The sequence below is a fragment of the Cyprinodon variegatus genome, unplaced genomic scaffold (genome assembly GCF_000732505.1).
Source record: "Cyprinodon variegatus isolate N-32 unplaced genomic scaffold, C_variegatus-1.0 Scaffold815, whole genome shotgun sequence".
Lineage (NCBI taxonomy): Eukaryota > Metazoa > Chordata > Actinopteri > Cyprinodontiformes > Cyprinodontidae > Cyprinodon > Cyprinodon variegatus.
The window spans coordinates 49,628-74,076 of NW_015151268.1; the positions used below are offsets into that span (position 1 = coordinate 49,628).

Here is a 24,449-nt window from a genome sequence, read left to right on the forward strand (position 1 = left end):
CGCCAACCAGACCTGGCGGCGAGCATGAACCAGTGTGGAGAGTGTGCGTCCAAGTTCCCTCGTCATAAGAGCAAAGGCCTGCAGAGATGCATCAACCAGGCCTTGCGTGGCATGATCCAGCGGAACAGATTCCAAGGAGGAAGACAGGGCCAGCATAAGATGGGAGAGAGAGTTCCCAATCCGGCCCATGCGGGCCCCAGAGTCATATGCCTTGCAGAGAAGGTAATACGGCACTAAGGACGCGGACAACGGGCATTGGGCCGAAAAGCCTCATCAGGTGGGATAATAAGAGAGGCAATGCCCGGTTCCACCAAGCCAACCTTGGGTGCCTCCTGCATAGCCGCCAGGACCCTGCCATCCGTTGTCAGACGTAAAAGCGCCTTGGTGTCTGACCAGCAAGCATGTAGTTGGCTGGGCCTGAGGAACACTGGGCCTGAGGAACACTAATCTGTAAATGGGCAAGAGCCGTTCGAATAGCGGATGTCACAGACTCCCCCGTATCCTCCTTGGAGGCAAAGGAGTCCGACCCAGAGGCCCCGGAGCCCAGCTCCGGAAGGTCCTCACAGAAATGGGTGCCAGAGGCCGACACAGAAACAGCATCGTCGTCATTGACTGACGTTTCATCCTGCTCGGCAGGGAGAGCCGCGTTGCGATCATCAGCAGTCTGAAAGGACTGGAGGAGGGCTTTCATTTGGGCCAGCTCAGTAGTGAGATGATCCACTCTCGTGGACAACCTCCCTGCATCGATCCGCCTAGCACGCTTTGTCGGTACCGAAGGTGCAGCCACAGTAGATCGTCTGCACATCGCTTTCTCCATCGGCAAATGAGTACGCGGCGCAGCGCCCGCCCAGTCGGGAGGCTTCTCCAGTGCAGCCAACCGATCCAGTCTGACTGACCGGGGCATGACACGACAGTTGACAGCGTTATCTGACAGCGCCTCCCGGAGATGTTCCACACCGAGGCTGGAGGGACACAAGTCATGCCCGTCGTCGGGCTGAAGTGGAGCCAGACAGGGCGAGCAGCATAAATTATCCAGCATCATACTGCTGAAAGGCGTGATTAGCCCGCCACCAACAAGAAGTCAACACGAGCAGAAAACGCTACTGGCGACTCCGTTGTATAAAAACCCCCGTAGAGGTTCCAAACTCAGTTTGAGCAGAAACGCCACTAGCAAATCGATTATCAACCAAAGATGAACTCAGCACGAGCAGAGGCGCCACTGGTGAGTGTAGATAAACAAACTGTAGAAGAACTCAATGTGAGCAGAGACGCTACCGGTGAGTTCAGGCAAACAAACTATAGAAGAACCCAACGCGAGCAGAAACGCTACTCTTGGGTTTAGGCAAACAAACTATAGAAGAACCCAACGCGAGCAGAAACGCTACTGGTGAGTTCAGAAAACAACTCAACGCGAGCAGACACTATCTGTGAGTTTAGATAAACAAACTGAAAACAACTCAGCGCGAGCAGAAACGCTACCGTGAGTCAAAAGAGCCACAAAAATTAACGTGGCAAATCAAAGCGAACAGTAAACTACTGCTGAGAAAAGAACGAAAACTTACCAGTCACCGCAGATCTGGTAAGGTGAATGCAGCTTGTGCAGCCCCTGGAGGGCGAGACTTAACCGCAGCTCCAATAAACCCGGTCACGGGGCTACCAGCAACAAGCAGCTCGGAAAATAGTGGTTATACACAGAAGCAACCAGCTTCACACGACCACACTCCTGTACTCAACACACCTGCGCGCGAGAAGAACAAAAGGGATTGATTGCCGGGTGCCACGTGACTATATAGAGTCACGTGGGTCCCCGGCAGGTCACAGGTGACTTTGTTGTCATTAGTACTCGACCTGCGCATGCGCAAGAATGAACATTCAGTGCTTGAAGCATCGCTTCTGGCGGTCAGTAGGGATGAAATAGAACTAATGTTTAGGAAGAAAAGACAAAGACATGAAATCTTTGTCCTGAAGTCGCTTGGAGCCACAAGTACTTAGTTACTGAACTTAAGCAGCTTTTTATTTCTGACTTATTTACTTCTTATTTACTTCTTATTTATTTTTCAGAATCCTTTTTCCTTTTCCTTCCTACATTTGAAGCCAAATATCTGGACTTTCTACTCCTTCCTTTCTCCAAACTGGCTCATTTCTTCTCTCCATATTGATAACGACATGACCCAGTTTGGAGAAAGGAAGNATCATTCAGTGCTTGAAGCACCGCCTCTGGCGGTCAGTAGGGATGAAATAGAACATACTGTTTGTCATTCTCTAAGCTGAAATGTTGAATGATGTTTAAAGGCAAGACAAGAAAAAATACAATTATTCTCTAAGTTGTTCTTTCTTTCACATAGTGAGCTTTGCCATATAAGGCTCTGCCTTGCCTTGTTGGAAAAGCATGGTCATGACCTGTTCTCAGCTCCGGAACTAGAACCCGTATGATATCTGGTTGTTCAATAGGTTTGCCTAAATAAAAGATTTATGAGACTGGTGACTTATCAAGATATTCCTGCAAAAAGGTCTGATGTTGCAGGGGCAGGTAATGAAATTTGCTTGAAGCATGCTCTTGCTCTGATGCCAGTTTGTTTCAGCCTTTATCCAGTCTCATGTAGAAGGGCTGGTCAGATCAAGGGTTATTTGCATTACAATAGGGACAGTTAGGAAGGTAGAGAGAATACACAAACTTAAAGAGGGGAGGGGGGCTTGCAGGAAAACTGGAATTCTCCGGGACATCTAGTGTTAAATGTGGTCTGTTTAACATAAGATCTCTTTCCTCTAAAAGTCTGATAGTTAATGACTTGATTTGTGATAATCACATTGACTTGTGTTGCCTTACAGAAACCTGGCTGCAGCAAGAGGATTATGTGAGCATAAATGAGGCAACACCTTCAAGCTATTTAAATTTTCACATACCCAGAAGTGCTGGGCAAGGAGGAGGAGTAGCAGCAATCTTTCAGTCTGACTTACTGATTACTCCAAATGCAGTTAATACCTACAACTCTTTGATCATTTAACCCTTAATTTCCCTGATCCAAATTGCAAGGCAAGAAAACCTCTTCTTTTTGTAACTTTGTATCGTCCACCAGGTCCTTACTCTGAATTTTTAGATGAGTTTTCAGAGTTCCTTTCATGAATTGGTATTAAATACTGACAGGGTCATCATAGTGGGAGATTTTAACATCCATGCTGACATTGAAGGCGATAGCTTAAGAGTAGCATTTACTGCGATCTTGGACACTATTGGCTTTGTTAAAAATGTGGATGGTCCCACACATTCTCATCTTCATACTTTGGAAATTGTGCTGACATATGGCATAGAATGTGAAGAAATAACAATATTTCCTCACAACCCTGTCCTCTCTGACCACTTTCTAATAACCTTATACCTTAATAACCTTTTTAATAACCTAGGATTATTTTAACAGAGTTTTCCTCCCCCACAAGAAACTAGTCCATGCATTTGTTACTTCAAGGCTGGACTATTGTAATTCTTTACTATCAGGAAGTCCACCAACTGTAGTTAAAAGCCTTCAGCTGATCCAAAATGCTGTAGCCAGATTCTGATGAAAATGAAAAAGAGAGATCATATCTCTCCTATCCCGGCTTCTCTTCATTGGCTTCCTGTTAAATCCAGAATAGAATTTAAAATCCTCCTTCTCACATATAAAGCCTTAAATGGCCAAGCTCCATCTGATATCAGAGATCTGATTGTTCCTTATGTTCCTAACAGAGCACTTCGCTCTCAATCTGCAGGTTTACTAGTGGTTCCTAGAATTTCTAAAAGTAGAATGGGAGGCAGATCTTTTAGTTATCAGGCTCCTCTCCTTTGGAACCAACTACCAGTTTTAGTCCGTGAGGCAGACACCCTGTCTACTTTTAAGGCTAGGCTTAAAACTTTCCTTTTTTTAAAAGCTTCTACTTAGAGTGGCTCAGGTTATCCTGAGCTATCTCTATAGTTCTGCTGCTATAGGCTTAGACTGCTGGAGGACATAGGGACCCCTTTTTCATCATTCTGCTTCAATTTTATCTCTATTCTCCCACTCTGCAGAATCTGTTAGTTCAATCTCTAACGTTCTGCTCTCTCTGCTTTTTCTCATAGTAGCTTCATCTGGTCTGTTCCTGTTTGGCTGTGACTCCATCCTGGAGAGAAATATCAGCTGTGCTGCTGCCATCAACACCTTTGTTTCTAGATGTTGGAGCTTGGTCTGTTTTCCAGTGTAGTCCTGTTTCTCTGACTGTGACTAACTGGATGTGCTCTCTTCATCCTCTGACATGGGAGCTGGCTCGGAGCTCGTCTGCCTGGCTGTGTGTTTCCTGGACGGGGCCGCCTGTGGAGCTGGTTGACAGTTGCCTTTTGTATCTATGCTTCTTTTTCTATGTCTGCTTCTGTCTCCTTGAACCCCAGTGGGCCTCAGCAGATGGCCCTCACACTGAGCCTGGTTCTGCTGGAGGTTTCTTCCTGTTCAAAGGGAGTTTTTCCTCTCCACTGTCGCTACAAGCATGCTTAGTGTGAGGGATTGCTGGAGAGTCAATGAGTCGATGTAATCAACGGGTTTTCCTTAGATAGAAAACTTTTAATTATTCTTACTGGATGATCTGGTGAACTGGAAAGTGACCCTAGATGACATGATGTGAATTGGAGCTATAGAAATAAATGAAATTGAATTGAAAATGTAGGCTGAATTGGTTTAACTTTCTTTGTCCTCTGGTGGCACAACTGTACAGTTTCCATGGCTCTAGCTGATGCTAATTTGACTGCCGCTGCTTTTGTTGGGTATAAACTCTGTCCCTCACCACATTCATGGTGGATGGTTCTGCACACCGCTAACAGAAACTGGTAGAGATGTTCAGTTGGTGGACCATAAACATTTTTATTTTCACTGGTTCTTCAGTTACTATGACTACCTGTTGGAAGTCCTTTAGGACTGTAGATGAGCCTCGTCAGCAGTGATTATATAGTCCTCCATCTTCATTGTGTCGATACGTGTTTCTATGTTAAATGTAAGGAGAACTTGTTTCGATCTTTTAGGACAGCTTATGTAGGAATTACTAACCCTAGATTGTAAGTTAAGGCAAACAATACAATAATCAGAGTAAATAAATAGGAACTGAGGAAATAACTGCCTCTCTAGAACATCATTAAATGCTGAACTAGGAGCTGCTCCAAGTTCAAGCTGAAGTAGGGCACTTAGGGGACAGACCATAATAATCACCCAGCTTGGCCAGACCTGACGTCTCCACCTGGACCTGTAGGTTCCAGCCTCTCCTAGGGTTGACCTAATCGGCTTCTTTAGGCCGGCTGGCACAAGCAGCAACTCCTCAAACACTCATCCTGTGGTTCTGGAGAAGAAGCTGGAAAAGGGTCCAATTATCTGCTTCATGCAGAGAGAAAATCTAAAGAGATCGAGAAACTATTAGAACCAGCCGGACAAATTGAAAAAAAGAAACCTTTGGCCCATTTAAAATGAAAACTGGAAGAACTCAGGACTCCATTGATAAAACATCAGATCAGTAGAGCTCATCAGAATACAGGCTGCAGTCAGCCAGGGAGCATAACGGTCAGAGTGGATGGCTGGGAGAAGGTTGGGTCCAGAACGGCCCTGGACCCATCAGGGGGGTTGTGTCTACAGCACCAGCCTGTGGGAGCTGCCGCAGTGAGTTGAGCTTAGGTTCACAAACATCATGAGGTCAAAGATCTGTCATCCCGCCTCAGGTCTGAGGGTTGGTCTGAGGTCCAATCTGAAGGGAACGGATACTATGAGAATCCTCAGGCGAAGGTAGAGATCTACTGACTGACCGTCCAACTGTCCCCGTTTCACAGGAAGACCTGTTCAGAGCGAAAGCAACAGTGTTCAACAATCAGCCCCAGGACCTGCAGACGGATCCCTTCCACTCTGAAGACCCGTTTAAAGCGGACCCATTCAAAGGTATCTGGACCGTTCCTGTCCACTTTCCTTACAGTTTCTCCTCATTGGCTGATGGCTTCTCCTTATCTCCTCTGTTAGGTGACCCATTTGAAAACGACCCCTTTGGAAAGCCTCCACCATCATCATCTACAGGTAGGTCCCATGAAGGGTTGCCATGGAAACGGTTTCTGGGTACTCTGACCCAGAAGTGAACTGGGCTGCATGCAGTGATCTTTGGGAAAGGACCTGAGAGGACTACATCATCTTTGTTGTGTGTACTAGTATGTTATTGTAGACAGAAGGTTCTGGAAATCCTCCAGGAAAGAATCTACACTGAAGGAATTAGGGGCGTCAAAAGCATCAGGTTTACATGCAAAGTCTATGTGGTAGAGAGTTGAGGGATTCAGTGGAGCATTTCGAGCATTCAGGAGCGTCAACCAATCGGAAAAGCTTAGACAGACTCTACCTCCAAGCTGTCATCGCTTCCGTAGATACTCTGCAGATGAAAATTAAATAAATATCAAGGAGTTAAACTCCAAGGTTAAATAAAGCAGGTAGAATGGATTGTTATGTAGAAGGAACAGAGAGCAGCTCTGATGACTATTGCTGCACTAAAACATTTTTGGAACTATGGAGGAACAGTTTATAAATGAGCAGGAAATCCCCCACAGGCTGGCTGCAGCAGAGAGTTTTCAGCGGGGATTCCCAGCGCCGCCTCCCGGCGGTATACTGGAGGTCTGGAGCTCCCAACAGGAACTGTAGCTTTAAAGCATACAAAGACAGTAATATTAGAATAATAACGGCATTGTACAAAGCCCTAATAAACCTTGATAAACATACAACTAACTATGTAAAGGGAAAATGGGAAAGAGAATTTGACTTAGAAATTGAAGATATTGATTGGCTCAACATGTGAAAGCTACACCTTACAACTACTGACTCTCGGACATGGAGGGAATTTGCTTGGAAAAAATCTAATAAGATTTTTTATTACGCCCAAGTCCAAAAGTAAACAAATGCAGAGGCATCATGAATGTTGGAGAGAGTGCGGGGAGATAGATGGCAACCATTCCCATGTTTTTTGGAAGTGTTCAAAACTTTTGAAGTTCTGGGAAATGGTGCACAGTGTATTATGTGAAGTATTAGGGTATGTAATTCCAATGAAACCTGAAATTCTCTATTTGTGCAATTTTGGTGATGATATTATCCATGAACAGGATAACTATTTGGTAAAAGTGATGTTGATAGCTGCAAAGAAATGTATAACAGGGAAATGGGGGAAGTCAAACGTGCCATCAAAGGACCAATGGATCATGACGATTGAAGACATATTTCTCATGGAAAGACTAACACACAGACTGAGACTACAAGAACCACAGATGAAAAAAAATGGGAAAAATTGACATTATATAAACAGAAAAACTGAAAAGAAGGTGCTACCCAGACATGTTCATGTTAATGTACTTTGTTCCTTTTTATTTGTATGTTCGTTGTATGATCAAAAATAATCAAATATAAGTGACAAAAAAAACTCTTTTTCCAAATCATAAAGTAAATGAAGCCAAGCTGCTCTCTAGCTGGAAGCTACAGAACAGAGCAGATAAACAACCAGAGCGTCCAGAGTGCTGAAGTGTCAAAGCAACTTGACCACAGTTTGATCCAGCGTCTAAATGTTGGCGTTTAAGATGATTTTGATGCCCCTGATGCCTTCTGTGAGAACAAAGCTTAAGAGTTTCATCCAAAAGCCAAGGATGATCTCCTTTATATTATAACTACGGTTACAGACAGACCGGTTCTGTTTGTCTGCCTTCAGAGGGATTTATTATTTTGATGATAGAATCCCATTTGGATCCGAACCTTTTTCACTCTGCTGCTGATAATTCAATCACATTATGGGATGTTGTGCCATTTCTACGGTCACAGAAATATAAGTTATGAGTCTTTGATTTTCTACTCATTTTAATGTCCTGTACTGTGTAACCAAGGTGATTGATGATGATCACCATGATGATACTATTTGTCATGCAGACCCTGGCTGGGTCTGTGTTAGAGGATGAAAGTTGACAGCCTTTAAACAGAGCTGCTTCAAAGAGAGCAGGCCCGGAAAAAGGACCAATCAACTCCTGTTGTTTCTCTCATTGTTTAATGTACATCAATTCAAGTTGGATCAAAAAGGAAAGAAACAGAATGAAAAATGTTCAGTCACACATGCAGACTGCCACTCTGCTGTTTTCTCAGAGAGGATGTTAGTTTGCAGAATGGAGCTCAGATGCTGGCTGTGCACCTGAGCCTTGTTCGTCTTTTTGCCGATGATCATAGAGGAGAACAATTTCCTCGCATTTTTCAGTTGTCAGTTATACTTCTACAGTCTGCGTTTATGGATCTGATGGTAAACCTGGAGTCCAGACCATCTCCATCTGATTTTTAAATCAAAGAAACAACCTTTACTTTAACTGGATAAAAGTCATCTACCAGCACAGCAGCGGAGGTGGAGGCAAAGTTGAGGCAGAGAAGTAGATCTTGTTAAACGCTAAACAATAAAACGCTGGACCTTTTTTATGCAAATGTTAAGGATGCATACACCTCCACCCCCCTCCCCCCTCTGGGTCGTTCAGATCACAACCTTGTCTACCTGCCCCCCCATTACATTCCACTGGTGAGAAGGACAATTGCACAGAAGAAGTCAGTGAAGTTTGGTCGGATGACGCCACTGAGGAGCTGAAGGATTGTTTCAGCACCACAGACTGGAGCATGTTCCAAAGCTCTCATGGTGAGGACATCAACAGCCTGACTGAATGCATCACTGACTACATGACCTTCCTTGTGGAGAGCATTGTGCCTACACGACGGCTACGATGTTTTCCAAACAACCGTCCCTGGCTGACCCCTGAGCTGAAAGTCCTCCTGAATGGGAAGAAACAGGCTTTCTACTCAGCGGGAGCTCCAGTGGAGGATCAGGACAGCAAAGAAGGACTATGGGAAGAAGAGGGAGGAGCAGCTGGCGCAGAAGAACGCCAGAGATGTGTGGAGAGTTCTGAAGAACATCTCTGGCTTTGAGCAGAGGACCAGCAGGGCTGCAGACGCTAACACCAAGTTTGCAGATGAGTTAAACAGCTTCTTCATGCGGTTTGACTCCCCTCACACTGGTCCCCTCCCTGCCCTCAACTCTCCACACACCTCCAACCACCGGCCCCCCAGAGACCTTTTCCCCCCATCGCCTCCACTCCCACCAACCCCCGACCCATCCACACCTCCAGTCTACCTTCCCCCCCCCTCACAGTAACACCAATGCAGGTGAGAGGGCAGCTGAGGAGGCTGAAGCAGAGGAAGGCCTCAGGACCAGAGGCCCCCCCCCAGGCTGCTGAGGACCTGTGCAGATGACCTCTGTCAGGTCCTCAGCTACATGTACAACCTGAGCCTCAGCCTGGGGGTGGTCCCCACCCTGTGGAAGACCTCCTGTGTGGTTCCGGTTCCCAAAACGCCACACGCCAGGGATCCGGCCCACTTCAGACCAGTCACCCTGACCTCTCACCTGATGAAGACCATGGAGCACCTCGTCCTCGCCGATCTTCGCCCCACCTGGAGACCACTGGGAGCGCTGTGAGAGTCATGTTCTTTGACTTCTCCAGCGCTTTCAACACCATCAGACCGGTGCTGCTGAGGGGGAAGCTGGAGGACGCTGGGGTGGACAAGCACCTAGCTGACTGGACCACCAACTACCTCACTGACCGTCCTCAGTACGTGCTGCTGGGGGGGCAGCTGGAGGACGCTGGGGTGGACAAGCACCTAGCTGACTGTACCACCAACTACCTCACTGACCGTCCTCAGTACGTGCGGCTGCATGGCTGCCGGTCAGAGGTGGCACTCTGCAGCACCGGGGCCCCCCAGGGCACTGTCCTGTGTCCTTTTCTTTTCACCCTCTACACCTCGGACTTCACCTCCAACACGGACAGCTGCCACCTCCAGAAGTTCTCTGATGCCTCGGCCATTGTGGGCCGTGTGTCTGAGGGGAACGAGCTGGAATACCGGTCGGTCATCATGGCCTTTGTGGACTGGTGTGAGAGAAACCATCTGTCTCTGAACACCAGTAAGACCAAGGAGATGGTGATGGACTTCAGGAGAAGACCACCCCCCCACCCCCCCGTGATCATCCAGGGTCAGGACATAGAAACTGTGGAGAGTTTCAAATACCTGGGTGTTCATGTCAACAATAAACTGGACTGGACGGCGGCCTTCTTTTTGCCCGATTTGAAGGACGGGTCCGATGTATCCTCGTTATCCTTGAATATCCCAGGGTTCATTGCAAGACCAAGCAAGCCAGCTGCTCCATGCTCAGAGGAAAGGTTACTTGGCGCCAAACAGTGGTGAATATTAGAAGTGCAGTTTAATATAATCCAGTCTGTGAATAGTTCCGTGTAATGTTTGATTTATCTAAACGTTTTTATCTGTTACTGTGTAAATGGGTTTGGCTGTAATTCAAGCACAGATTCTAATATATCTGCAGGGTGGGGGCTATAAATCTGATAGGAGTTTTATTGTTTTATTGCTGTTTTTTACAATATGCTTAACTTCGTATTTTTTGTTGTTGAATATTAGAGATTTTGCAGATATATTTTTTATAAATACATTGTTTAGATTTACTTATATCTTTCTACCCCTTTTATAGAATAGAACAGAATAGAAAATCTCTTTATTGTCCCACAATCGTGAAATTTACAGCAGCAGAAAGATTATTGAAAATGGTCACACAAATGAGGACCTTAGAAAAATGTCTAAGAATAAGATAATAGGAAAAGTTAAAATAAAAGCAATAAAATACTGTAAAGGGTTTTAACAATATCAAACTGTGCACCTGGAGAATAAATAACCAATATCCAGCTATGGACATTTTTACAGTAATGGATATTTGAAAATAGCAGCAACATCAGAGATGTGCAGAATGACAGCAGCGGGTTATTTAACTGACTAAGGTTTCTATCATCAAGTGTGCTTATGCATTCCCACTTATTGTTTCTCTCTTTTTATTTTTCGGACTTTAACTCGTCCCGCAGTTTTCAACCAATTTCAACAATTTTAGTATCAAAACGTTCAGCTTGTTCAGGAGAATTCTGCTATGTCTTTTGGTAAAGATATTTTTTGTAGTTTTCACGATATTCAGCTTTTTCTGCATATTTTTGTCCCATTGAAATGCATGTAGAATTCTTAGATTTCAGGAAAATTCAGCTAAAACTTCACCATATTTGACCTTTAACTACTTAATCATACTTTCAGCTAGAAACACCATTCAGCTTTTAAAATATTCTACAAACATTCAACTATTTCTGTTTAAGTAAGCCTTTTGATATCTTTTAAAGTTTGTAAAATTGTGATTGAAATTTTATAAAAATATCTTCAGGTTTTCAATTTTATAGTGTAAGTCTATGGGCAGAATTCTTCAACTGTCAGAGTGAGTGCTCTACCTTTTGAGCTGTTCAGGTTTTTCCGAACAAATTGTTTTCACTCCCTCATTTTTCACTTAATTAAAATAAATTTTACATCAAAACGTAGGAATTTCTGTCAGGATTCTGGAAAGGTAACACTCATTGGGCTGGGATTTATAGTTTTCATACAGTTTGGCCTAGGCCACCAAGAAGTCCACACTCCCCCAATAGAAATCCAATGAGAGTTTCCAAAAATCTCATCCTAAAATCCAAAACGACACATATTTTCGTATCGCTCCCATTTCTTAACTGTTTTATGTAAAAATATGAAACTTGGTATAGAACATCTTCAGACCCTTCTAGCACTCACGTTTAAGGAATTTTTTTATTATCATTTATGGTTTAGCTGTTTAGCTGACTTGTTTGGGCATAGGAGAATGTTGATTCTGAGAAAAATCTTCAAATCAGAAAAACCACATTTTTACATTGTCACGGTGGCCAAATAGTTTTTAGTAGAAACATGAAAGTTTGCACAATCGAAGCCGAGAGATAGCTGACGCCCACAGTGAAATAATTTTTTGAATACCTTATATGGTTTTGGCTCACCACTCGTTTTTTCGGAGGAGTTTTTCAGCAGCTGAAAGCTCAGTAAAGCTGAGGTGCTGCATGTAATCCAGTAAGAGGAGCAGATGGGACAAACCATTTTGTTTCTCTTCCCATTAGGATTGTGAAAGAGCTACAGACATGAAAGTTACCCCAGTCGGAGACGAGGGATAGCTGTTGCTTAGACTGAAAGAATTTTTAGATACCATGTATGGTTTGCCTTCAGCACTCGTTTGTTCGGAGGGTATGTTTTGCTTTTGAGAGCTCAGCTCTACAATGGAGCTGCATGTTATTTCATGAGAGGAGCAGGTGTGACAAAACTTTTTATTTCTCCTTCCCATTAAGGTTGTGAATAAGCTAGAGCCATGAAATTTACCCCAATCGGAGACAAAGGATAGCTGTCGCTTAGACTGAAAAAATTTTAGATACCATTTACGGTTTGTCCTCAGCACTTGTTTGTTCTGAGCTGTTTTTCCCATTCAAAAAAGCCTGAGAGCAAAGGAATGATAGTGCTGCGCTTTTCTCTCTGTGACTGGCAGGCTAGTTTTTGCGTCGTCAAGGTAACGGAGCTTCAAAGGGAATGCCTACCTCTGCCACTTTATACATCACATATTAGTCAAATGGAGTGAGAAAACACTGATTTAACATTAGGAAATGGATGCTATATGACTACTGGCTATGACCCTTCACTTGATACGCAAACCTGATAGACTTTCAAAATAAGACTCAAGGGACCCTACAAAATAAAAGCCTCTTCGTAATACTCATATTTATTGCAGCATATGGCTCAACATTATGCCACAAACTCAACCCTTTTTTAGAAATTAGACTTTAGGGGGCTTTTCAAAACACACCCCCACAGAAAATTTCAAATTAAAAGCCTCCCATTGCCACTTCATCTATTGACCTATGCAGGTAAAAAGAGCAATTTTTAACGATTGGAAATTCATCAAGTATCACTGCCAGGTGTGACCCTTTCCTCAACACACAACCCTGCTAGACTTTCAAAATAAGACTGCAGGGACCCTAAAAAATAAAAGCCTCTATATTTGTCGTGTATTAATTGACGCAAATGGCTTCGCATTATGACCCAAACTCCATACAGCATCTATTCACCCAATAACATGGAAAACCAGTGATTTCACATTTAGAAATTTATGCTATATCACTGCTGGACATGACCCTTACCTTGACACACATCCATGGTAGACTTTCAAAATAAGACTATCGGGACTCTACAAAATAAAAGCCTCCTCCTTATGCAGACTATATGGCATGACCTGAACTCAACCAATTTCTTACCAAGGCCTGTTGACAACACACCTAAGTGCACATTTCTTAATGAAGCTGCAACATTTCCCCGGTAATAAAGCTTCTGCAAACCTCGTAAGCAGATGCTTTACTTCCGTCAACTTCCAGGTAAACAGATACCAATGGACTTTTTCTTCTGGTTAATCAACTTTAAATGTTTTGCTTTTAACATGAGTGTGTTTCTGCCATTATTCTGCCAAATGATTCTACCCTAAAAAATCTTCAGATGATTCTACTGTTTTAAGTTTCTGATTACTTCCTATCACATTTTCATATGTTCTTCAGCCATTTTCTGCTTCTTTTCCTTTATGCAGTTTCTTTAGCTATTTTTCCTTTTTTATTCAGCATAAAAAATCATTCCTACTTTGCTGTTTCTACGAAACAGCTTTTTCTAGTTACATTTGATTTTATCTGTTCCTGCTGCCGGTGGTTGGAACCTTTATTCCACTCTGGATCTTGTTAATGTAGTATTTGTTCACTTTACAATAAAAAAGAAATAAATAAACAAACAGTTTTGAAAACTGGTATTCATTCTTTTCCTGCTTTGTGTGTAAACTGTCAGGGTTGCTAAGCAACAGAGCCTATGGCAGTAAAACCCGCCGAAGGGCAGACCTGTTTGGATTCACAGCCAAAACTCTTCCGGTCTCCTTATTTTCACGGACTTGGAAGGATCCAGTCTAGGTAGACCGCGTCTTTGGAGGATGCAGCCCATGAATTTGAACAGAGCCCTCATCTCGCTACATTTCTACCGAAGGCGAAACCTAAAGATTATAATGAAGTTGTTGATTGTTGGGGAATTCATTGAGAATTAGGCATGAAGGTCCTCAGAGAAACGGCTTCACATTAAAACCTTCGGCTTGAACTCAATCGTCTGTTTTAAGGTCACTTCCTGTCTGCTGTGTAGCCAATGAAGATCAGACCCTCCTCTCTGAACACTAGAATCTCCTCCTAGATGGAGATTTAGTTCCGTCCCTGAATCTGTAGTTTTGGCTCAGAGATGAGAAGTAAATAGAATTCTTATTGAAGTTAGAATCATGTTTGGTTGAAACATGTAACGTATATAAATGACATTTTCCCTCCAGATCCCTTTGAGGGAGATCCATTTAAAGAAACAGATCCATTCAAGGCTTCATCAGAGGATTTTTTTAAGAAGACAACAAAGATGGATCCTTTTTCTACATCAGATCCCTTCTGTAAAAGTGCCACTCTACCCTCCAAGGTATGTGGGATGTATGTTCAGCTGTCTGTGATACTTCATTTATCTCTCAGTACATGAATTCTGCTGTGTTTTGTTTTCTTCTGCAGCAAACCAGTCACTTTACCGCTGCTGACCCGTTTTCTTCCAGCCACCAGAAACCCAGAGGACCAGGTAGGATCCTGTAAACAGGGTGTGCTTTCTTCTTCGGTCTGTGAAGGGTATTGCTCTGTGATGAATGATGCCTGCTCCACATGTTTATTTAAGAATCAGCTTTTAGCTTCTACAGACTCCTGAAACTACCAGATAAAATTACTACAAACATGAATCAAATGTAATAATAATAATATAACTTTCTCACAATGGAGAAATTAACTCTGCATTTAACCCATCCTTTGGGGAGCAGTGGGCTGCCCGTGTGTGGCGCTCGGGGAGCAATCAAATGATAAGGGTCTTGTTTAGGGACCCAGAGTGGCAGTCTGTGGGAGTGGGGTTTGAACTCAGAACCTCTGGGATATATGCTCCATACCCTAACCAGTAGGCCACTACTCCCCCCGACTGTTAGCAGTCAGTTGTTGCTGTTCCGTTTATTTTCCATCCTGTCTGCTGTTTATTGTGTGACAGTCCTGGAGAGTAGATTTTGGAATCTGGGTTTCTTCTACAACCTGCCTCTCTTGGTCAGCCTCTTTAGGCCAGGCAACTGTACAAGTTTTCCCCTTGGTGCGTCATGGTGCGTCCTGTGTCGTGTAGCATACAGGGGGTAACGAGGGGTGATTAGCTTTTCTCCACCACCTCCCCATCAGAAATCGTAAGGTCAGGAGAAAATCAAACATGTTTGTAATTCAGTAGTCCGTTGTAAGGTGTTGGTGGGTAGATCCTGCTGTTGAAGCAGAGCTTTGTGCTGTTTTATCAGAACCTTGTGGACTGCACAGGTGCAAACAAGCGAGTTCTTCTTCCAGATTGCCGAGTCCAACGTGTGGTCTTTGGACGTACAGCATGAGCAGTTAGATCGCATCACAGTGTCGGGTCGTACAGTGTAAGAAAACCATGGTGAGCTGTGTAGTATTAAACTGCGGTTTCGTTGTACAGTTTGAGCTGTTGCTGATTCCAATGAAAATATCTTACAGTGGATACCTGTCCTTAGTGACCACTAGTTCTCCTTGAATCAGGCACCTGTCAGATTGATTACAGGTCATGGGAATCTTATAAACAAGTATTTTCTGTGGTGAATCATTTCAAATCTTCTAAAATTACCTCTGCAAAATAGTGTGAAATAAAAGTCAAAACGCTCCTTTCTTCTCATCTGTGGGTGCCAAGACACTCGTGTACGATCTGTAGCACATCGTTATCTTAGCTTTGTGTCCACAATCATGTCTGAACAGGGAGGAACTGCCCTGACAGAAACATCCATTTGTTGTGTCTTAGAGCTTCTTTAACCAGAACCTGCTTTTGTTTTTCTTCAGACCTCTTTGCCACATTGGACCCGTTTGAGAGCGGTTCTTTTAGCAGCTCGACAAACAGCTCCACTGGCTTTGCAGATTTCAGCCACATGTCAAAACCCAGAGACCCGTTTGAAGGAAGGGCCAACTGGCTGCCAGAGTACCAGAAGGTATTGTACTGGGGGGCTTTTTCCTTATCTTGATCTCATGGTGGGGTCATCACTGTCTGTTAATGATGAGCAGATGGTGACTGAATCAGTCACTCATGGATAGTCTGCAGACTGCTGTCTGTCTGTCTGGTTGATCTTTAACTCACTCTGTCCAGCAGCAGATATCTCAGCACTGATGCAGGATTGCTGCTGGGTGCGGAACATGTGGTCGACAAAAATACCTGCGGACTAATGTCATTACAGCTAATGGTGACTTTGCTGCAGTACCACGGACAGCGCTCAGACCATGTTCCAGACACATTTACCAAAGTTTAAAGCCATCTGGCTGGTGGCCTGAAAAATACGGAGAAGTTGATTTACATTTCTTTTCTTTAAAGCACTGATAACAGATAAATAAACTGCTGTTTATTTCCGTTTTTCCTTCAACACAAAAAGTTTTTAAAATAATTATTATTTGTACAAATAACATACAGCTATACTCAGATTAATTAGCAGATGGGGTCTGGAGAACGATTTTTAATCAATTATCAACAAAGGGTTTAAATGTTTTTAACATACAGTAGTAGCATTTCAAAATTTCCCCACTTTCCTTGATGGGCCTTCGGCTGGTCCTTGATGGGTCCTTGACAGGTCCTCGGCTGGCCCTTGGGTGTTCCTTAATGGGCTCTTGGCTGGTCCTTGGGTGATCCTGGATGGGCCCTTGGCTGGTCCCGGATGGGTCCTTGGCTGGCCCTCGGCTGGTCCTTGATGGGTCCTTGACAGGTCCTCGGCTGGCCCTTGGGTGTTCCTTAATGGGCTCTTGGCTGTTCCTTGGGTGATCCTGGATGGGCCCTTGGCTGGTCCCGGATGGGTCCTTGGCTGGTCCCTGGCTGGCCCTTGGGTGATCCTTGATAGGTCCTTGGCTGGCCTTGGCTAGTCCTTGATGGGCCCTTGGCAGGTTCTTGGCTAGTCTTTAATGGGTCCTTAGCTGGTCCTTAATTGGTCCTTAGCTGGTCCTTGATGGGCCCTTGGATGGTCCCCTAAGATTCCTTTTTTAAACATAAATATTTGTACTAAAATATTCTTTCTGTCATGATTTGTGGACATTGAGATCTAAAGAGAAGCGTCATCTCCTGGTCAGACCCTGTAATTCAGTGAAAGGCTGGAGTCAGAGTAAAAAACTGTACGCCCAGGAGACGGAGGGGGCCACTCTAGTGGCAGGAAGTTGGCTGCCAATCGGCCATTTTTGAATGGCTGTTACTGTAGAGCTTTTAGAAATAAACTGCAAATAAAAACAGCTGAATCCTTGGTCTAATATCATTGTTTCATAGTTATTATGAGGTTTGACTGCAGGGATTTATCAGAAACAGATTTATTGGTTAAAGGAATAGTACACCCAAAACATGATTAGCCTTCATTTTCTACTCACCCCCATGCTGAACAACACTCTTGAGTACTTTTTTGATATCTCAAATGCATCTGGAGATCTGGGAGGCTTCTTGCTGTCTGCTGACATTCAAATAATGGAGGTCTATGGTGCCCGAGGCAGAAAGGTCCATAAAAGTCCACAAAAAACGTGTCAATATTCCTCCATACTGCTCGTCCAATGAAGGCTAATCATGTTTTGGGTGTACTATTCCTTTAAATAACAATAATAAATCTGCGCTGGGTGTAAGTGATTACAGTGATTACAGATCAGTCGGTATGTCTGGTTCAATAAGTTGACTAATGGGCTTCAGACATGTTTGATGATTAGCAGTAATGTAGAAAAGGGTTTGATTGATTTCTACCTGTCTTCTGTTCCAGCCAGTGTTTGCAGATGACCCATTCATCAGGAAAACAGACATGCCTGCTCTGCCTCCAAAAAGGACCGTCCCTCCCAGGCCCAAACCTCCCAGTGGTGAGTGCCTCATGGCAGGCTCCAAAAACCAGTCCCCTTCGTAGAGTTCCTCCTTATGAAGAGAAATATAAACCCCACCACGAGGAAGAAAACTTTAATCATCCAATAAACCCAAGGTGCTGGTGGATTGGTTCTACACACCTTATAGCCTTTGGGTTTAATTACATCTAAATCTATAGAGTCTTCAGAAGGAAAGCTGTGAAATGCAAAGTGGATAAAGAATCTTTGAAGCATTTAAAGGAGCTGCTCTGAGACTGGAGATCTGCCTTGAACTTCTCGGTCTGTTTTTTCCAGCCATGGCTTTCCTTTCTTTGAATCTATATCGATCCTCAGGAAAATATTCCCCAGCTCTCTCTACTTCTCTAGGCCTCTTTAAAGGAAAGCTCGGAAGCTTTCTTTCTCTGCAGTTATTTTCCCGAAAAGAGATCACTCAGGAAAAACCATTTATATAACTTCATAATGTTTATGTATTAAATAACCAGGAGACTTGACAAGAGATTTAGACAGAAATTATAATCTCACTCAGATCAAAGAAGTTGCTTAGAGTTGCAGAAGGCAGCGCTTACCAACCGGACTCACATCGCCTTGGAGTGTCAAAGATTCATAGTGAAAAAGCATCTTATACAACCCCAGTCTGCCACATCATTATATCATCACATCATTACATCATCCCGTCATTACAATGCCACGTCATTACATCATTACAACGCCACATCATCACATCAAAACATCATCACCTCATTACAACGCCACATCATTACATTATCATTACGTCATTACGCCACATCATTAAACTGTTACTTTGTTCTTTGATCAAGGAGACAGCTTTCATTTCATTCCTCAATCTTTGCCAATGACATAATGAGGATGAATGTTTTTCTTAGTAGCAGTTCTAATTAGATAAACTAGTTGGGAAAACATCACAACAGGCAGGTATTATTAGGGTTTAACAGACTCACACATCATCAATCAGAATAATCCTAACAGCTCTGTCAAGTCTTCTTATCTTCTGTCAAAGCTGTTTGGCTTCTGTCTTCTCCTCTTAGTCCCTAAAATGTTTGTTTTAAATTGGCAGTACATAATAAACTTTATGTTGTTATGATTATGACATTTGGCATATCTACATTTAACGAAGGATTATTTTCATCCATCTAACTTTTTACTTTATCTCCAGGTAAAACCACACCAGTGAGCTTGTCTGGCTCAGCAGATCCCTCCAAAACATTTGACCCCTTTCAGCCATTTGCTTCTGATGCAGTTGACCCTTTCCCGAGTAAAAAAAGCCAAGGAGACCCATTCAGTGGAAAAGACCCCTTCTTCTCATCTTCAACATCAAGTAAAGCTCCTACAGACTCTACCTCCAGTTTTACAGATGTCTTTTCTGGAAGTTGAGACGTGGTGATGCTGTTAAACCTCAGAGATATCAGACGTCTGTTTATACATCGCAACAAGTCGACTGAAGAAATAATTGTTGAGGATGCAACCTTAAGGTTGAAATTATTTTCAGGAAACCATTATCTACAGAAGTGGAAAGGAGTTCCTTTCCTAATAGTTCGCTCTGCGTGTTGATTCAGTTCAACAATTGATTTGACTGATAAAATTATTATTATTATTTTGATAAAATAAGTATGAATAGAAGGGGTAGAGCTTAGCCGCCTGTGGCCCGGGCTGCCTGTCACAACTCCAGTCCGGCGCGCGGATGACATCATACACGCGCCGCTCCAGGGCGGCTCATTTTCTGTGCGAATTGTCCGTGCATCAGCCATAATTTATCACACTTTACACTTTATCTAATAAAACAGTGCAAGCAGTCGCAGACACACGTGACCTAAAATCAGTTTCCACTGACATCTAGACTTACTGTGATTACAGAGATGAAAATCAGCCCACAGTTCAAACTCTATTTGTGTTTCCAGACATTTCAAAGCTTTGGAGCTGTAGAAATAATACTGTGATATTTGTTCTTAAGGTTGTCATAGCTCATTGTAATCTTCCTCAGAACATTTGCTTTCCTTATCAGAGAAATATACCGCCAACAATGGCAGAGAACACATCACCACCAAAGGTCCTCCTTCAGATTTAGATCATTAAAAAGTGGACAGTTCCATCCCCAGTCACACAGCCATGTCTGCTGCCTCTGATTGGTCCATTTAAAAAATTGAAGGTGGGCTGTATCTAACAGCACCATCAACTCTCAACCTCCTTGTCTAATTCAGTGTCCCCCACATCCTCCTTGTCCCCGCATCCTCTTTGTCCTCCTTGTCCCAATATGTCCTCCCCATCTCCTCCGTGTCCCCATGTCCTCCTAGTCCCTGTTCAGCATGCTCTCAGGTTTGAAGAGTCTAGCTTCAGCTGCTACTGATTCTCTGATAGGAACAAATAGCAGAGATGAAATAAATCCTGATTCTCTGAAATTAATGGGTGTGAGTCCACATCCTAACTTTCTGTGTAAGTCGAGGTTCTGGCCTTTGGACTAGCTCTGGTTCTGTCTGCATGTCCAGATTCATTCATCACTGCAACACTGACTCCTTTTGGTCCAATCGGGTACAGTTATAGCAGCCAGATGCAGCCACCTGATTGGACAGCTGCTGAAAGTAAACAACGTTTTAGGGTCAGAACCCCACATCCCCTCCGTTGTTGTAGATCATTTTTAGTCCGAACAGTGATTTCATTGCGAAGGTCTATTGTGTCTGTAGTGTTTATTTTTCTCCTGACAAATGAAGCAGCTTTTGGAGGCCTTGACATATTCGAAAACGAACAGAAAATTCCTGACAGAATTCATTATTTTAATGAAAAGGCCAGACCAAATTGCTCTGCAGTGCTTCCTAAAACTCTGAATACCTCCTCCTGGGGAGTTTATGAGTATTCTAAAGGGGCGTGGCCAGGACTCAAAGACGGCATACTTGCCAAGATTTTGAAAGGCAACCCTAACCCTAAGTCAACTTAGTCTTGTTGATCCCCTCGGAGTTCCTAACAATACTGTCCAGTCAAATGTTGACATCATCAGAACCTTTTTTTACTTGGTACCGTCCCTTTCTGTCCTACTTGACCTTATCAACTTAAACTGTGTCAGCAGACAGAAAACATGTTTTAACTTTGTTTAAGGCACATCTAGTTTTCGTTAAACAATGTTGCCATGGCAGCATGGTGGTATCTTAGTATTGTTTTCCTAACCTCTGAAGAACTGCTGCCTTTAACAGGTCGGATTGTAGATTGAATGTTTGGCTCTAAATCATAATCTGATTGGCGTTTAGCTGAATATCAGCAATCTTTGGGTCCCCGAGAGCTGTGTTCTTAGATTTTGACTCCCCTTGGACTATTTGAAGGGATATCTTCCAGATTCATCATCACATTTGCTCCAAATGTTGAGAGTCTACCCATAGGCTGCTGATCACTAACCTGCTCATTTGGTGACATCAGTTTAGCCCCATTAACTGAGAACAGGAAGTGACCACACCTTGAGGCCAAAGTCTTTTAACTGGAGTTTAACTATTTAAAGTCCAGGTTGGGTCTGTTGTACCGTCTACTGGTGACTAGCTGGGCAGAGGCATGAATACGGATGCTCATCTTCCCCGGTCCCAATAAGCTGTTGGCGCTTAGCAGCAATGGATGGCCCTCGCCGCTCAGCGCCGACAGCTTATTGGGACCGGGGAAGCTGAGCATCCATATTCATGTCTTTGTTTCTCTTTCACATGATGTATAATCAGTAATGAATTTGATTTGTGCTAATATGAGTCCACGAGTTTTAGTAGGCTCTATACATTTGCTCCACATCTCAGTCCGATTGGATTGACAGAACCAAAATAATTGGGATTCAGTGAAAACCTTATCTGAGTCCAGGAGACATCAGACATGCAGGCAGATCCAGGAACTACTTTGTCCAATCACATTTTCCCTTTGGTTTTAGCTTCATGGCGCCTCCTTCAGCCCCGCCAGGACTGATTCCTTTGGTGTTTATGATTCCTTTCAGAGTAAAGATCCATTTCAGACAAAGTTAGACAATAGAGAACGTCTGTGAACTTGCATGTTTGTCTGTTGTCTGTGAAATGTTACTGATTAAATAACCGACTGACATTTGGTTTCAACTTCTTTGTCCGATAAGCTGCGCCTCGGACAGGACCTGAAAAAGCCAAGGTAAGAACCCACAGAACCACATCAACTATTTCTAACTATTTCTAGTTCAATAACATGACATAGGGCTGTAATAATATTAATAATACGATGCATTCCTCCTGTGAAATTCAGACTGAATGCACAATAGGCTGCTTGTTGGTGTAATGAGGGAGCTAACTGCACAGAAACCCTGCAGCAGAGACAGGACCGCATAACGCTGCCGACTGGAAGAGAAATCAGGACTGCTTCTAAATTATTGAGATAAAGAGACAGAAGGTCCTGAATGTAAGAGAGGATCTGGGAGAGCAGCTGCATCAAGCAATGCTAACTGTGTTAGCAGGGCTGTTTATTCACTGGATTGCTGATAGGCCAAGAGTATTACATGGTGCTGTGAAGTCACCAGCAGCCATATTGGTACTCCCCAGTTAGACCGGTCAGAATATAAACAATCCGTGCTCTACAGCATCGAACAAAGATGATTCTCATTTTCAGGGGGACTTAAGTCTTGTAGAATAAATCTAAATTCATACTGTGTTTTATGGTAAATAAATAGGCACATCACATTGCATAGTCAGTATGAAGTTTATAAATCATGTAACATAAAATATTCTATAAATCCATCAAAATGAAATGTACTGTGTTAATTGAGCATAATAATACTGAAGCCAAATATTAAGAATATTATACACACACATACACTATGTGATGATGTGCTAAGTTGATCATTTACATGTAATGTACGTGTATTGACCTCATTGTTATGGTAAGGACATTACATTACAGGCGTTTTTATGCCGCGACTCCGTGAAAATTGGAAGTAGCAAGATGGCGGCAGGTGACTTTAGTTTCTTTGGTCTATCAGCAGTCCAGTGAAAAAATAGAGATCTGTGGTCTAACCGCACTGTCCCGCCAACATTCGGCTTCATGCTGTTCTCCTTCAGTCTGGAGGAGAAAAGCAGCAGCTTCTGCGCTCCACTTGGCCTGGTTTCTATGGCAACAGTGAGTCTGTCTCCATGTGAATGGCTGTGTCAACCATTTTGACGGTGGGACGTCTGGAACGAGACCTGCAGTTCTTCCTAAAGCTAGTTTGTAGTTCTTTGGATCTAAACTAATGAATTTGGCTCATTTCTCTTATAAGAGAATAAAAACACAAATTGGGGCGTCATTTAACAATCAACCCGGTCCGGTTTCAGCAGTTCTTCTAAAACCTTGATAAAGACGGAGGTCTGGGTCCAACAAGCTACTGCTAATTTATGCAGGTTTGGGAACAGAGCTAAACATGTTTTCCTTAGAAATAGAAAGTCAGGTTGTGACGGTCCAGTGGTTCTGATCCAGGACCTCCTGCAAACAACCCTTCATCACAACAAACATGAGTTAGACATAATCAAAGCAGCATAACCATCACTTGACAGATTCTGGGCCCCGTCAGGAACCACGCTTCATAGTTTGGTTCAGTTCTGTTAGAGTTGGAATTCATTTTCTCAAAGCAGACTGAATTTTAGCATTAAAGTCAGTTCTGCACAGGTCCAGCTTGTTGTCTGAATCCTGGTTCTGTCTGTTTGTTTGTCCAGTTTGGGAATGAAGCTCAGCAGCTTGAATGGGCCAAACGGGAGAGCGAGCGGGCCGAGCGGGACCGACTGAAGAGGCTCCGGCAGCAGGAGCAGGAGGATCTGGAGCTGGCCATTGCCCTCAGCAAGGCAGAGATGTCCAACGCGTGACATTTGAGCCTGATGGCGTCCTGCTGAGATCCCCACATATCAGAACACCTAACCCAAACAGAACCCACCTCCTCTGGACACACCACAAAATCAGGAAGATCAGGAGAAGGAACTCAGGGTTTGACTGTTTGCGATCTGATGCCGGATCCGTTCACTGAGTGAGGTGGAAGAACAGAGCAGGATTTGGGTCAACAGCAGCTCTTGTTTCGGTACTTTCACCTGTGAACTATCAGCATGGTGGTGAACCCAGCAAAGAAGTTCTCCTGGAGGAGGGGTTCCAGCATTTGGACATCCTGTGTTCTGGGTCATTTTAGGTCCTTTAGGTTCTGTGTAATTTTGTTCACCTTCATTCTGTTATTTCTAAGATTTATAGAATTTGATGACTAGAATCTGAGCATCCTGCCCAAAAGGCTGAACAAGAAACTTCTCAGGTCTGAAGTTGTCTGAAGGACCTTCTAAGCTGGTCCCCTGTGGGAAGACATCAGTTCTGGTTCTAAAGACACTGACCTCTTTATCTGATGTACAGAAAGAAAGAAGTTATTCATCTTTTCCCTTCTGTGTAAAAACACTTTTCAGTTCAGCAGGTTTTAGACTCCAGGTTAAAATGAAGCTAGGCTGAATATTTCATTCTGACGTCATTACTGTCCCCCTCCTGCAGCTGTCTATCTACTTTCTATAGTTCTAGTGAGGACGCAGGCAGCAGC

General features: G+C 43.5%; 1 protein-coding gene across 1 annotated transcript; it reads left to right on the top strand.

Annotated features, from left to right (window-relative positions):
- The first annotated feature begins 5,731 nt into the window (after positions 1-5,731).
- Positions 5,732-24,441, top strand: LOC107098844 (epidermal growth factor receptor substrate 15-like 1). The gene is made up of 9 exons (XM_015396702.1): positions 5,732-5,918; positions 5,997-6,050; positions 14,314-14,450; positions 14,537-14,600; positions 15,890-16,035; positions 17,821-17,914; positions 19,089-19,250; positions 22,017-22,048; positions 23,599-24,441. Exons 3-9 carry the CDS (start codon positions 14,394-14,396, stop codon positions 23,743-23,745), a joined length of 702 nt encoding a protein of 233 aa, XP_015252188.1. The 5' UTR covers positions 5,732-5,918; positions 5,997-6,050; positions 14,314-14,393; the 3' UTR covers positions 23,746-24,441.
- Positions 24,442-24,449: the final 8 nt, after the last annotated feature.